The sequence below is a fragment of the Parasteatoda tepidariorum genome, chromosome 10 (assembly GCF_982258835.1).
Source record: "Parasteatoda tepidariorum strain Cologne lab strain chromosome 10, Ptep-v5.0, whole genome shotgun sequence".
Lineage (NCBI taxonomy): Eukaryota > Metazoa > Arthropoda > Arachnida > Araneae > Theridiidae > Parasteatoda > Parasteatoda tepidariorum.
In genome coordinates this window covers 91,582,870-91,598,436 of record NC_141764.1, presented here as the reverse complement: position 1 = coordinate 91,598,436, position 15,567 = coordinate 91,582,870, and the positions used below count along the sequence as shown (strand labels likewise).

Sequence of the window (15,567 nt, the reverse complement as noted above, 5' to 3'; positions counted from 1 at the left end):
TTTTCTATACTTTGTTAATTATATTTTGAAGCATTTTAAGAAAAATCTAAATTTGAATAAATATAGTAAATATTACGTTTTGAGTATTAGAATGTAAGGAAAGCGTTTTCTTCATTCCCATAACGACAGTGAAAAAAAAGAATTAGGTTCGGAACAAGGTTTAAGCTATTCACGAAATTTATTTAAGTTATACTATTGCCTTTTCAATTTTATTAACTCATTCTTTTGAAGAAAAAAAATAATCTCCTATGCAGTTAGTTTGAGACAATTGGCGTTACCCATCTGAATTTTGATACAAAACACTCGTTTCTAATTATCAACAACTTCTAATCTGGTTCTATACAGGTTGGAATATCAGGTTAAAAACTTGATTGTTAATATTTTACTACACCTATGGAGCTAGAATTACTTTTATTAAATAAATTTTAAAAAAAGAGAAAAATTATCCGGGGCAAATGATAAAATTCTGTGAGATAAATCAGTTAAAAATAGTTTTCAAAACTTAAAAGAAATTGAGTTACAAAAGAATCAACATAGTTAAGTATCGAAACTACTAATTAACAAGCAAAAGTATAAAATTTCTCAAGAAACTTACGAAAGTTATGAAAGAGTTTAGTTTGTAGGGCTTAAATGTTCGACAGAAAAAGCTTAGTAACAGAAAGACACTCAATTAATTTTTCATGGCATTTCCAATAATTTTGAACATCAAGATAAAGACCGTGCTTAATCATCTAAAATCTCAGTCTAAAATCCCTCTTTCCCTTCTCAAGCACAATGATAAATATATCGAATATCACCCATTTCTTTCTTAATCCCTTTTGATCTGCAGGATTTTTCCCTTGGGGGAAAACGATCTGCATTTTTTTCCGTATCCTTCCATCAATCCTTTAAAACTTAACAGGGAAAATTCTTCCCTTAACAGTTCTTAATAGAAAACGATTTTAACCGGGATTTTCTCTCAGCAGATATCTTTTGTGTTTTCATGATCCCTTTTCTGATATGAAATTCCATGGGTTTGACGTTTAATTTCATGCTCGAATTAGCCATAAGACTGCTTTTATCTCTTCTCAATCTCGCTGGTGACAATAGAGACAAAGCAGAAGAACACTCTCTTAATAGGTTCCAAGGAAATCGTCTGCAAAGATAGACAGGTAATGCAGTTTTCCCTTCAAGGGCACAGATGGTTAGGTTTATGTACCTGAAAAGAGCGAAGAATTATCTGCATTAATTAGAAGGAAATTTCCTCCCCTAGCCTTGATGGGAATAATGTGGGGGGATTTTCCAGTTTAGCGCGGCCGAATTGATTTTCATTATAAGCGCTTTATTTCAGTTTTACTTTTAATCTTAGAATTTAAAATAACGTATCCATTTATAGCAATGAAGATAATGATTGAGTCCATATTGACGAAAGATACAGGTTTTAGATTATATTTTAGCTTGGGTAATTTAAATGCCCTTTGTTTTCCAGTAATTATAAATTACAGTTTTTACTAATTAATTATGCTTTTCAAAATTTACTTTGTGGGGCTTATAAAAGATAAATATTTATTTATTACAATTTAATCTTTGAATGAAGATAAATATTCCTTTAGCATTTATAAATGAAATAATAATTAAATTATAATTCAACAACAAAAGAATTAAAAATTTTACTTTTTATTTGTAATAATTTTAAGTTGAGCATTAAAAACTACGCATTTATTCGGTACTACATTGATATATTTGTATTTCTTGCTTTAAAATCTTTGAGCTCTTTAATAATGGAGCTGAAGAAAAGTTGTAAAGTTAATACTTTAATTATACTAACAAATGGAGTTAGTTAAACGATATTTCAGAAGTCGACATAATTAAAACATATTGATTGGTTACCAAAAGCGCTTGAATAAAGTTTCATTTATTGAAACTGTTAAGAATACTCTAGGTGGAACAAGTCTCAGAGTTTATTCCCAGTGTTGAACTTTGAAATGGTCTAACAATTAAAATCTATTGATAGAAAGCAAAATTCCAGTTCTGCAACTCAACGTGGTACGAGGGTGCAACGTCTACGGGGGGGGGGCTCACGCAGACTGTGAGGACAATAGACCGAAGACACCTGACATTTCAACTGTCTTAATTATCAAGCATTCCTAATCCTCCTCATATTTTAACTGATTTTAAAAAATGATTTTAGCTGTGTTGTCTTTGATTTCGAAGTATATTTTTCGAAGGTGAGTCGTGTCAGTGAGCGGAGAAAAGGTCCCAGAGGATTTTAATGAAACTTTTGAGTTGAGTCAGAAAGAGTGGGCAAGATTGGCCACATTTTCTCGCGAATCATTGTGAAGATGGATCCAGGAGTTCCAGGGCAAAGAGATCCAGGAGATACAATAGCCATTTCAAAACTACTTTCCATTGGTTTCGAATTCGCAGAAGTCACGTTCAGGCGGATAGTTTTAGCCTTCAGTAAAGGAGGTGAAAAGGGCATTAAGCGAGGCTTTTTAAGAATAACAAAAACAGGCAAAAAAAACCTACTCTGAGGCAACCAATACGGGCCATACTGTTTGCAAACCCAAAGCGAAAGTCCATGTGCTAATTGTGAAACCCAAAGTAGGTGGCACAACTGAAGGAATAGAAGAAAAGATTAAAGAGCATATTAATGCGATGGAGATAGGACTGAAAATAATAAAAATCAAGAAAACACAAAGGCCAGGAGTGTTACTCCAAGTTGAGTCGGAAAGAGACCTAAAGAGGTTCGAAGAGGAATTTAGGGAGAAAGACCTGAGCTCAAAGCTAACTTGTGAAACGCCATCAAGACGATACCCTTGGGCGATCGTCTTGGGGATTAGAGTCTTTAAAAAGAGAAGGTTTGGAAAACCTCCTTTAGGAGAACAATAAAGATTTTCAAAACAAACAACTAGAAGTCTCCTTTCAGTACGTACTAAAAATGGGATGCCCTGGGTTATGACGCTCGAGTCCAATTGCTTTAAAAATATTTTGAAAAAGAGGAAATTAAACCTAGGCTGAAAAAGCCATGCATTCAAGGAATGCCTACGTGCCCTCCGCTGCTACAGGTGCAATCGCCTGGATCATTTGGCCAAAAACTGTCAGCAAGAGGAAACATGTTGGAAACACATAAGACAAATGATTCCAAAATCAAACACACGTGCATCAATTGCAACGACTCTAATCAGAGTTTTGAAGCGCAGCTAAAGACGAATCATAGTGCATTGAATGGATCTCGTATCATCGTACCAGAGAGCCATTGAGCGAATCCAAAAAACGTACCAGCTACTAGCTCTTAGAACTACGGTTTGTATGCCAACCATTGGCACTCTTCAATCTGCTGCACTCTTAAATTTCTGTTCTGTTTGTTTGTGAACATCCTTTGATGGATATGGAATTTCAAATAAATAATGATTGGTGAGCCTTCCAGCCGGAGGGCTGTCGATTTGGGTGAGGTTGCTCCGTTGCAGTTGGCCAGGTTTCTAACCGTCGTCTACGCCACGGATTGACATCTCCGCCCTGTGTGTTTTGCACTTGGATCTTTGGTGCTTATCTTTTCGCCTCCTTTTGCCTATTGACGTCTTGTGGTGATCATATTCATGCGTGACTCGGGGCCTTGTGCTCGAAGATCCACGAATTTCTTTGCCTTCTGGTGCTGTGGGTGGGTTTCTTTGCAACGATCAAAATGATTGATCAAATGAATGAGTTTTCAAAATGATTTTGGTGTATGAACCCGAAGAGTCTGCTTTGCCGTAAACCTAAGACTTTATTGAAACCATTAATTGATAGTTTAAAGGTTATCCGTTAATATAACTAATATTCAATAAATAATATCATTTATATCTAATGTTGCTTTATCTACAAAAGTCATACATATTAGGAAGTTCTTACATTTATATAATTCTGAGATTCAAAAGTTTAAATTTCGAATGTTTATGAATAATTTTTAAAACGTAGACATTGTTAATATTTATTTACTTAGCATAGAGATTATAAAAAATTATGTCTTTATTTACGGAACATGATAAAACATCACTTCTACTTCAATCTCATAGCATAATGGCATCATAACAGTGAAGAAATGAGTGAGTAAAAATGAATAGTGAAAATCAATGAAGTAAATCAATGAATTAGCAAATAAGAAAATAGGCAACTGAGTGAATCAGAGAATAGATCAATTAGTATATTGAGTTAGGTGTATAAATCAGTGAATTAGTGTGTATCAATAAATTAGGGAATTAAAAAGAGGAATAAATACATTTGTTGATTTGAATGCTCTCTATAAAACAGCAATAGTAAAAGTCGAGTTGATACAACATAAGATTTGCCCAGTGAACCAAAAATGGCTGACAAATTATAAAATTAATTACAAAGAAACGAAAAGAGATAAAATGCAGGGCTTGATGCTTTTTTCTAGGAAAATAAATTATTTTTCCTCAATCTTTAAAATTATTTGCAAAGATTAACAACAGATGGCACTACTGAACTAGAAAAATTATAAAGAATATTTTCAAAATATCTATCACTGTGAACAATAACGGGATGCAGTAGCAGTCTAACAACAGAGTAAGCAATCATTATGCAAAATAGAATCTCGTTATTTTAATTTCTTTTGGTCCATAGCACCATCTGTAGATAAACTTAGAAATTAATTTATAAACTTAAGGAGTAGCAATTCTCTCATTTCCTGAGCAGAATTCGATTCTTTTCCTTTTTCAGTTAGTTATGTTTTTTAACAATTTTTCAAATTTACCCTCATTTTTGTAACAGCTCGTAATTATTTTATTTTATAATAGTACATATCATAATTGCACATATAACGCTGATTATTCTTTAAAATTTTAAATACCAGAGCAGTTTGCACGAGCATGAATGTATGGAATTAATTAATAATTCAAAATCCTAAATGTGTCTTTTGTTGCCTAGAAACGGGATCACCATGTCGAGAGGACGGGTTCCCATGCCAACATTTGTGCCTTTCGACTTCAACTGGACCAAGATGCGCCTGCAAACACGGATATCACCTTGCTCTGGACAGGAGATCCTGTAGAGGTAGGGTAATTACTACAGAATATTAGCACAAGGACTGAGAGATTCACATAACTATATCGACTCTTGAGCTTAATGGTCCTTACCTCGAAGCTAACATTTAGTTAAGCAACTTAAGGACTTAAAGCTACTCATTTGAGAGTTAGTTAGATCAGATTTGAGTTTACATCATAAGTAGAATTGATGTAAGCATGTAAATGTGGCAGTTATTGATTAACGAGACTTGTAATTTATTTTTTGAGAGCAAAGCAGGATAGCTTTTACCCTTTGAAGCAGAATTTTTATTAGACATATTTTTCATTCTTTTTTTATTGTTTTGTATTAATTGAGGCAAAGTAAATTAAAAATATTATTGTTATAATTTTTGGTTATAAAATACAGTATGAAACACAAATACCACTGTCCTTTTCTTCAATCTTCATAACATGGTAAAATTTTTTAAATTCGTACTTAGTTAGATATAAGTGAAGCAATTATTTTTCATTGACATTTCTTTAATTTACAAAATCAATTATTGATGCATTTTTGAATATGAATGAAACTTTTCTTTAAACTAATTTTTTTGGACTTAATATTTTAGTACAAATATAATTCTGATAATTTAGAAGATTTTTTCGTGATCATTAGAATGTTTTTTTTTTTATCATTTAAAATATTAAAATATATCTTTGCTTGTAATTAAAGCGTCAGAAAAAAATATATAAAAGCTGACACCGGTGTTCCAATTGTAACAAAAGTTTAAAAATTAAAATACCAAAAATAGTGCTAGATAGTGATAAGCCAATAAAAACAGTTTTTCTATTCATATATATTTCTCACTTACTCGCAAGTTATAAATTTCACAATTATTATGTACTTTTAACTCGAGATATCTAAACATTTTTGTTGTTACCTAGATTGCTGTATTTAAATGAAATTAAGAGAGAAATAATACGGTAAGTTTGGGATTTATTTCAGTTCAGAGTTTCCAGAAATAAAAATTATTGCTATAATATAAGAAATGAACATGCTCTTCGATAAACATGAAATACGTTTGTCAGGGTCACGTGATGTAATAACACGCATTTTCTGATGTTGCGAGCTAAAAGCTTGATATTATAGATATGATCATTTCTTTTTTTGTTTTGGTTTTTTTTTTGGAACAATGGATGAAAAAGAATAATAAAATGGTGAATTAGTTTTTGTAGAATTTTGCGTTATTTCTTTTGTAAAAGGTTACGACTGACAAATGTGCGGGGAAACTGGTACTATAGGAGAGACGAGCAGCTCTCGAAATGAAGAAACAAGAGAACATGTACCTGGTGGATTGCAAAAATTAATGCGTACTTTTGATCCAAAAGAAGGTGATATAAGTTTTTATCTAATATTGTTTGAAAGACAAGCACGAAGAGTCCATATAAAAGAAGAAGATTGGGTAACGCATCTTGTTGGATTATTGCCTCTAGAAATGGCGAATTTAATTGCAAGGGAGCCTGAAGAAAAAGCAAATGATTATAAACATGTAAAATGTATGTTATTGAAAAGGTTTAAATTGAGCCCAGAAGCATTTAAAATAAAGTTTAAGAGACATTGTAAAGCGGCTGAGAGCACTTGGCGAGATTTTGGATTTGAATTGGCGAACTATTTTAACGAATGGGTTTCGGGACTAAAAATTAATGATTTCGACAGCCTGAAGCAACTTGTCATTGTCGAACAGATAAAAGAACGAGTACCTGGAGACATACAAAATCATTTTATTGATGAGTGGAGTAGAATTTGCTCAGTTGACACACTTGCTGAGAAGTTAGATGAGTACGAGAATGCAAGGAAATATAACCAAACTACTAAATTCATTGCTTCTCAACCATATAGGAACTTATACCGGGAAAAACCAAACATGGTTAGTAGAAGATATCATACATTTGGAGAAGGATATAAACATGAGCATAACAACCATGGCAGAATTGATAAGCGGAGTTCTTCCCAAAATCCAGTCACATGTTTTAATTGTGGACGAGTAGGACACTTGGCACGATTTTGTCGAGATAATAAAGAGAGGAGAAGAAACATTGAAGGCAAAGTGGCCGAGGTTCAAGTATCGGAAGGGCAAGTATCCGAAGTTAAGGTACTCAGAAATGGAAATATCGAAAGCAAAGTAGTCACTGCAAGATTTAACGGTGAAGTCATGATAGGAAACAAAAAATGTAAAGGCGTTCAACCAAAAATAGCTGCCCTTAAGAAAGTTAGAATTTCATATAATGGAAATGAATACGAAGCTGTAGTAGATTCTGGTGCACAAATAAGTGTATTTAAAAACGATATAGTGGGTAAGGAAGTGGATTACAAAGGACATATAATACTACAACCTGCGTTTGGCGAAAGTCTAAAAGCTGAATTAAAAGAAGTGGAAATCGCTTTGGTAACGGAAGGATATATTACGCCTATAATTAAAACGATGATAGCAGCCGTCAATGGGTTAAATGCTGACATTTTGTTGGATGCTGAAACTTATGAGGCATTATTAGAACAAAAAAGAGTATACAATCCCAGTTTTACTGCTGCTATGAAGCTAAGATCAGATTCCCGAAAGGAGCAGTTATATATGAGTGCAAGTGATGGAGAAGAGCAGCAGGAGCCAACAGTAGGTGAATGCGGTGATAAAAAGAATGGAAATGAAACCGAACGATTCAAGATACAACAACAAAGTTGCGATACTCTCCAAGAAGCATGGAAATTGGGGAAGCAAAATAAAGGAGGGTATGTGATACAAAATAATATACTATGCCATGAAGAGCTGTTGGACGGGAATAGAATACAACAATTAGTAATTCCCGAAATTAGAAAAGGTAAAATACTAGAAATTGCCCACGAGTCAGTATTCGGAGCACATCTAGGAGCTCGTAAAACAATTCAAAGAATTAAATTTTCCTTTTATTGGCCAGGGATGGTCAAGGAAATTAAAGCTTATTGTAGCTCATGTCATGGGTGCCAAGGTAGAAGAGTTGTTCGTTCAGTAGACAAAATTCCGATAACACCTGTGTCACGTCCTGAACTTCCATTCCAAGTGGTGAACGTAGATCTAATTGGTCCTCTAGATCCAGTATCAGCACAAGGACATAAATATATCCTTTGTTTGATGGACCAACATTCAAGATGGCCTGAAGCAGTCCCGCTCAAATCGTTAACGGCAAGGAATACATGTGAAGCACTGCTCGAAATATTCTGTAGGACAGGAATTCCAGAAGTAATCGTGGTGGATAATGCGACAAATTTTACGGCAAGTTTAACGCAAGAGTTTTTGAAGGTTTTAGGAGCTTGTCCGCGATTTTCAACGCCATACCATCCGGAAGGGAACGGATTGATTGAAAGATGGAACCAAACTTTCAAAAATATGCTACATCACATTATTAGAGAAGTAGGAAGAAATTGGCATCGACATATACCATTTGTACTATGGGCTTATCGAGAAGTTCCAAATGCAACTACAGGAGTACCACCTTTTCTGCTAATGTACGGGAGAGAACCGAAAGGCCCGTTATCTATCTTGAAGTCAATTTGGGCCGGAGATATGTTTTTACCTTTGAATATGAAAGGATCAGCGGAGGAATATTTAAAAGAGTTAAAAGGAAAATTAGAAATAGCAACCGAAAAGGCAAGGTTAACAAGTGATGTGCAACAAAGTAATTATGCCAAATATTACAATAGAAGGAAAAAATACCGGGAATTTGCGCCAGGAGATCAAGTACTTGTGCTAATGCATGATTCATCCAATTCATTATATGCCAGATGGATAGGTCCAGTAAAGGTAATTAGAAGAGTGAAACCGAATTCGTATTATTTGCAAATGCCTGAAGGAAATTTAAGATTATTGCATGTTAACAAAATGAGAGAATACAAAGCGAGAATTCAAACAGTTGGAGTTGTCTATGATATTGATGATGAATTTGGTGAAATATACGAAACACCAACTCTTCCTACAGATGTGGAAAGCTATGAAGCATTGAAAGGATTAAATTTGGATTACTTACCCAAAATGCAACAAAATCAATTGAAAGATCTTTTACATAGACGCAAAACGTTGTTTTCGGGGAAGATAAGGATAGCTAAAGTTGGGAAACATGCGATAAAGCTGAAAGCTGAGGAGGATACGATGAAACCAAAAACGTATAAGATACCAGAAAACTTAAAGGGGAAAGTGGATGCACAGATCAATGAATTGCTAGCGTTAGGACTGATTGAACCGGTGGTAAGTGAGATAGCACACCCGGTAGTATGTGTTCATAAGAAAGACGGAACAATCAGGTTATGCATTGATTTCAGAAGTTTGAATGCTCTTACCGTTCCGGATGCATATCCAATGCAAAATATGATGGAGTTGAATTTCTTAGTAGGAAAGAAGAAATTCATTACTGTGCTAGATATGTTGAAGGGATATTGGGCTATACCGATGGAGAACGGCAGCAAACACCTCACAGCATTCCGAACTCACCGAGGCCAGTACCAATGGAATGTATTACCCTTTGGATTAAGAAATGCTGCTGCAACCTACCAAAGAGCTATGTCTAAAGTGGTTCAGTCCATGTCTGATTTCACTTGTGCTTATATCGATGATTTAGCAGTATTTTCTGATACGTGGGAGGAACATTTGATTCATCTTGAAGAAGTTTTTAAGAGATTGGAATATTTTAATTTCTCCGTGAACTTGAGAAAGTGCGAATTTGCTAGACAAAAGGTTAAATACTTAGGACATATTATTGGTTCAGGTAAACATGCTCCTGACAAAGAACGAATAAGAGTAATACAGAAATTAGAGGCACCCAAAACCAAAAAACAACTGAGAAGTGCTTTGGGATTATGCAACTTTTACAGGCAGTATATTCCAAACTTCGCAAAGATTGCTCTTCCACTAACAGAGCTTACTAAAAAGAAAGTTCCTAATGAGATTCCTTGGAGCGAAGAAGCTGAGAAGGCATTCAAGGAATTGAAGACGTCGCTATGTAAGATCGCAGAGTTACAAGTCCCAGACATAGAGAAACCATACTACTTGTATACGGATGCATCTCAAAATGCGGTCGGATGTTGTTTAGGTCAGTTAGATGAAGAAGGAAATATTCGTCCCATAGCTTTCGGTAGCCAGAAGCTGAATTCAACTCAACAGAAATGGTCTACAATTGAAAGGGAAGCTTATGCTATTATTTGGGCTTTGCAGAGATTTGAAACCTTACTCTGTGGTGCTAAGATTATTTTATTAACTGATCATAATCCCCTAGTATTTCTGACGAGTGCGACACCCCAAAGCCCGAGGTTGCAGAGATGGGCGTTAGCCATTCAACGCCATGATATTGAGGCAAGTCACATCAAAGGATCGAAACTTAGTAATGCAGATGCATTGTCCAGACTGTAAATATAAACTAAAATAAGACTCTGAACATTTTTTCCTATTATTATTATTAGATGATTAAAGTAAATACCTAGTGTTAAGTTAAACCTAAGATTCAGTGAATATTTGGGTGAATGTGAAACATAGTTTGTTTATGTGTAAAGTGTGACCCTTAAATTATTTGCCATATTCGATCTTTGGATCTAATATGACTCTGGGGGGAAGGTGTCAGGGTCACGTGATGTAATAACACGCATTTTCTGATGTTGCGAGCTAAAAGCTTGATATTATAGATATGATCATTTCTTTTTTTGTTTTGGTTTTTTTTTTGGAACAATGGATGAAAAAGAATAATAAAATGGTGAATTAGTTTTTGTAGAATTTTGCGTTATTTCTTTTGTAAAAGGTTACGACTGACAACGTTATAACGTAGATACAGTAATGAAAATGCGTTCGATATAACGCATAATTGGTTTCATTTTATTTATTTATTTGTTTTGTTTTCAATAATGCAACCTTAGTGATATGTTTTGACAGTTCAGAATCTAAAAGAATACTATTTAAAAAATTTCAAAGTATAAGAAGCAAATAATAGTTTAAGCTTCTTCTTAAACTAAATAATCTATCAATAGGACGTATTTTGTTTTCATTTTTCAGGAACTAGATGGATTTAACTTAAATTTTAAATTTTATCACTTCAAAGTTACATAGTTTAAAATGATGCTAATTTTTTTCATATCCTTCACTTCAAAATTTTATCAATCAATATCAATACAAATTACGAAAAGAGCAATAAGAATTGTTATAAATTGGGTATGTATGAAAATATCATTGACTAAAAAGTAATTGAAAATTCTATGAGTCACATAATTAGGCTTAAATACACAATCCATAATTTTGAACAAATTAATTTGATTCTTCTCGACAATTTAACTTGTTGATTTTAGTTTCACTTCCACTGTGAGCAATGTTGACAATGATTCGTTATCTCCTAAAAATAAATTTTCTAACATAAATTTACACTTGATGATTTTAGTTTCCCTTTTCACTGTGAGTAATGTTGACAATGATTCGTTATCTCCTAAATATAAATTTTCTAACATAAATTTACACTTGATGATTTTAGTTTCCCTTTTCACTGTGAGCAATGTTGACAATGATTCCTTATCTCCTAAATATAAATTTTCTAACATAAATTTACACTTGATGATTTTAGTTTCCCTTTTCACTGTGAGCAATGTTGACAATGATTCGTTATCTCCTAAATATAAATTTTCTAACATAAATTTACACTTGATGATTTTAGCTCCCCCTTTCACTGTGAGTAATGTTGACAATGATTCGTTATTTCCTAAATATAAATTTTCTAACATAAATTTACTTCATTCAAAAAATATTTAAAAAATATATATTCTATGCAGGCGATTGCGGAATATTTTTTTCCCTGATGCAAGAAGAAAATATGTTTTATATTATTATATTTCAAGATCAAAGGGTTGTTCCGTAGTCTGAATGGATTCCCCGATAATCATTTCATTTGAAAAATATATTTTTACGTAAAAATATTTTTTCAATATGTAATTAGAATTTTAAATTGCAAAAAAAGATCTCATAAATTTTTAAATTTTCAAGCATTTCTTAAACTCACCTATAAAAACGGAAATTAATAATCTATGGAATCTATTCTATAATCCTTTTCGAGTTTATTTTAAGAATCAATTCAATAATAAACATAGTCGAAAAATTTCTTTCTATAAAAATACATATACTTGAACGACAAAAAAAAAAATATATATATATATATATAGTTAAAATTCAAAACGTTCCTGATAGTATGATAAACGAGGACTCTATAAAAAAGTCAACAAAATCTGATTTTTATTTTTCCCTTTTTTAAACTCTTATCACTTTGAAAGCAATAAAAATACCTATACTATACCTACACCACGAGCCGGAGGTGAAGTTACTATAAAATTCACGAAACTTGTAAAAATAAGTAATTTATATTGAAGTTGCGCATCTGTAATATTTTGATCACGTCGAAGTCTTATCATAGAGATAACAGCATTCTGTACCACTATTATGTTGTTATGATAGAAAAATAAAGTGCCTATAGCCAACTACCAACAATGTATATTTCCCTAACCAAGAGCCCCTTTAAAGCCAAGATAGGTAAAAAGGCAGGGAAAAAAGATTTTATCTATTTAAACATATTCTTTGAAAATACACTTTAGGATTTTATAAATATTTACTTTAAGACTGTAAGGCTGATGAAAATAGTTATAGGATGTATAACGTAATACGCATTATACTTTGGTATCATTGTTCATCTTAATAATTTTTTATGTACGATGAAAAAAAAAAGGATATAAAAACTTTTCTCAGTGGATATTCGTTTTACAAAAACATTTTCTCTAAGTGAGAATGTATTTCTTTTCTTTAGGATCTATACTTGCTTTTTATATTTGCATACTTGAATTTTTCCTGAATTTTAAAATTTATCTCGGATTATTTTCGAATGAGTGTGTGACGTACAAATTTTCTTTTACTCTGTGTGAACTCGAAAAATTTACCTTAAAGGTAACGTCTGCATTGTTTCTATGTTGCTTCAAATCATTTTGTCTTTTCATAATTTAGAAAACAGTAAAAAAGTCATGCAATTTTAGAAGTTCGAAATAATTTTGTCACTATTTCACAAAACTCAAGGTTGAGTGAGAAAAGGCATTCTATTTCCTGAATGTTAACCAAGCAATTTCCATATTAAATTAGGTAGCTGAGAATTATTTTAGAATAATTGCTGTTTAATTCTTTTTCTAACTGAAATGTGTATGATTTAACTTAATCGCCGAATTCTAAACTTGAAAAAAAAATTGTAGAAATTTTTGATTAATTTTAGTAGATATGAGAAATTTTTACAAAGTACAGCTATTAAATTAAACATTTTGTCACTAGGGTCATAAAAAACAGTTTAAAGAATAAAACGAAACGAAAACACACAAAATTAATACTAAAATCATTAAATAGTGGAAATGATTCAATTTGAATAAAAATGGAGTAAAATTGAACACCTTATTAAAATTTCAATAATGTGGGTATTAAAAAATTGCAACAGCGTATCAAATAGCTTTGTTGCGTTTAAAGGTGACGAAATTATGATTCAATATTAAAGGAGTTTTTCAGGAAATTTTGATTTTTTTTTTGTAATTATGCTGTTAATAATATTTCTTTTTTTAATTTTTTTGCTAGTAATATTGTGAGTCAGTTTTTCTGACACTGCATGGAAACAAATTTATAAATTCGTAATATAAAGGCAATGATTAATAAATTTAACGAATTTTGTAAAATAAATTTATAATTAAAATTTTACTATTTGAAATTTTGTATTTAGCACTCCCTTTCGAGAAAAATTTAAAAAATTTTGTAAATGACATTTATAGGAAAATAATAATTTAATTTCTTTCATTCAAAGAATCAAATTATTATTTTTTATCATAACTTTCTTTACAATTTCATTTAAATATTACTTTTGATTAAAATTTTGCATAAAAGCATAATTTTTAAGCGAAATCCAAAAATTTGTTAAATACCCTACTAAAAGGGAATTTTTTTTTTTAAATCACTAATTGAACCTCATTTCAAAGCTCAATTATGTCGGAGGAAGAAAATATTCTTGTAACATCGCGTTCTTTACTACTTCAATATCTATTATCTTTGCATTTCTTATTACCATAATCGAAGCGTATTTCTATCATTTAAGCTATCATAATGCAACATATTACTATCATTTAAACTATCATAATGTAACGTATTTCTATCATTTAAACTATCGTAATGTAACGTATTTCTATCATAATGTAATATTTTGTACAAAAACATTTCTTTTTGGAGAAATTTTAAGATTATTGGAAAAGTTGTTTTCATGGAAAATAGTATCATTTCTTTAGATCAAAGTATAAATCTCAACGCACAGTAAAATCGAAGAAATAAAATATGAATTTATAGTTCTCATCTTAGCGTTCCTTACTACTTTCAACGAAGCATATTACTGTAGAAAAACGTGGGTATTTTTCTTTACCCATTTGCGCAGCGTATTTCCAGGATATGTTGAGATTTGCGCGAACGCCTTCTGATTTCTCAGTGCAGAAAAAGCATTCGAAACGCCGAAAAAAAATATATTTCCATAAAATGTTCTATATGAAAATATGGTTGTTTATGCTTCTTTCGAAATATCTGGGATCAAAAAAGTCATTGGAATATGATCCCTAAGACGCAAATATTGTAAGGGGAAAATATTTCGAAGAAAATACATCCCTTATATTAAAAGTGAGTGAAAAAAATCTGTTTTATAAAATATTATATAATCTTAACAAAATGTATGCTTTTCATTGGCGTTTTTTAAGTTTGAATATTACTTCACTTTGTTTGAAATTTTGAATAGTATTATTAGTTTAATGGAGAATTTGATTTTTTAATAAACCAATGATCTCTCACATAATCAATGGGGAATATTTTAATTAAATTTTACTGAAAAAAATATCCGGCTTTTAAGTTTAAAAATTTAACTTACGTATGACATACGCTTTCTTTACTTTTATTATCGTGGCGTTAGAATTCAGCGATTAATTATAATTGTATAGAAATGAATGAATATATAGAATGATGAATAATCTTCCAGTGAAACTCTGTTTTAATTACATAGTGCTGTAATTTAGCAAGCATCATCTAAGATAATAAAGAAAGAATTTGTGTATATATGCTTCCTGAATGTCTCTCCGCGCGTCCTTTTAAGGAAGTGGCCTTAAATTTGAACAGCAATTTTAGCCGTGTTGTAGACACTGGTAGGAATTTCTCGGAAAAAATGGTTAAATAACAATTTATTTAATTTATATTTGACCATATTCAAACGAAATAGTAAAAAAAGACATAAATGAGATGGTATTAAAACTGTTACTGCTAGAAAAACTGTTTATTGACTACTTTCACCTAATATGGATAAGCAACCAGAATTTTATCGCACCAACAGAGCCCACCAAATGAAGATACTTAGTTCCTTGCAGCTCACTATATATTATAGCCGAAAAGGCTAATCTGCCAATCTCATGACAAACAGAACGGGGGTTCGACTGCCAGCGTCGTGATCAGATCTTCATGTTTTAGGATTTAGTCTTAATGGTTTAAGG

The 15,567-nt window shown here is 31.9% G+C and overlaps 1 protein-coding gene across 1 annotated transcript in view; it reads left to right on the top strand.

The window, feature by feature from the left end:
* LOC122271649 (low-density lipoprotein receptor-related protein 4) overlaps positions 1-15,567 on the top strand; it is a 463,426-nt gene that overhangs the window by 296,600 nt on the left and 151,259 nt on the right. Inside the window, exon 10 of the mRNA XM_043053650.3 lies at positions 4,906-5,031. Within this exon, the coding sequence (XP_042909584.2) occupies positions 4,906-5,031 (126 nt within the window). The remainder of the gene's footprint in view (positions 1-4,905; positions 5,032-15,567) is intronic.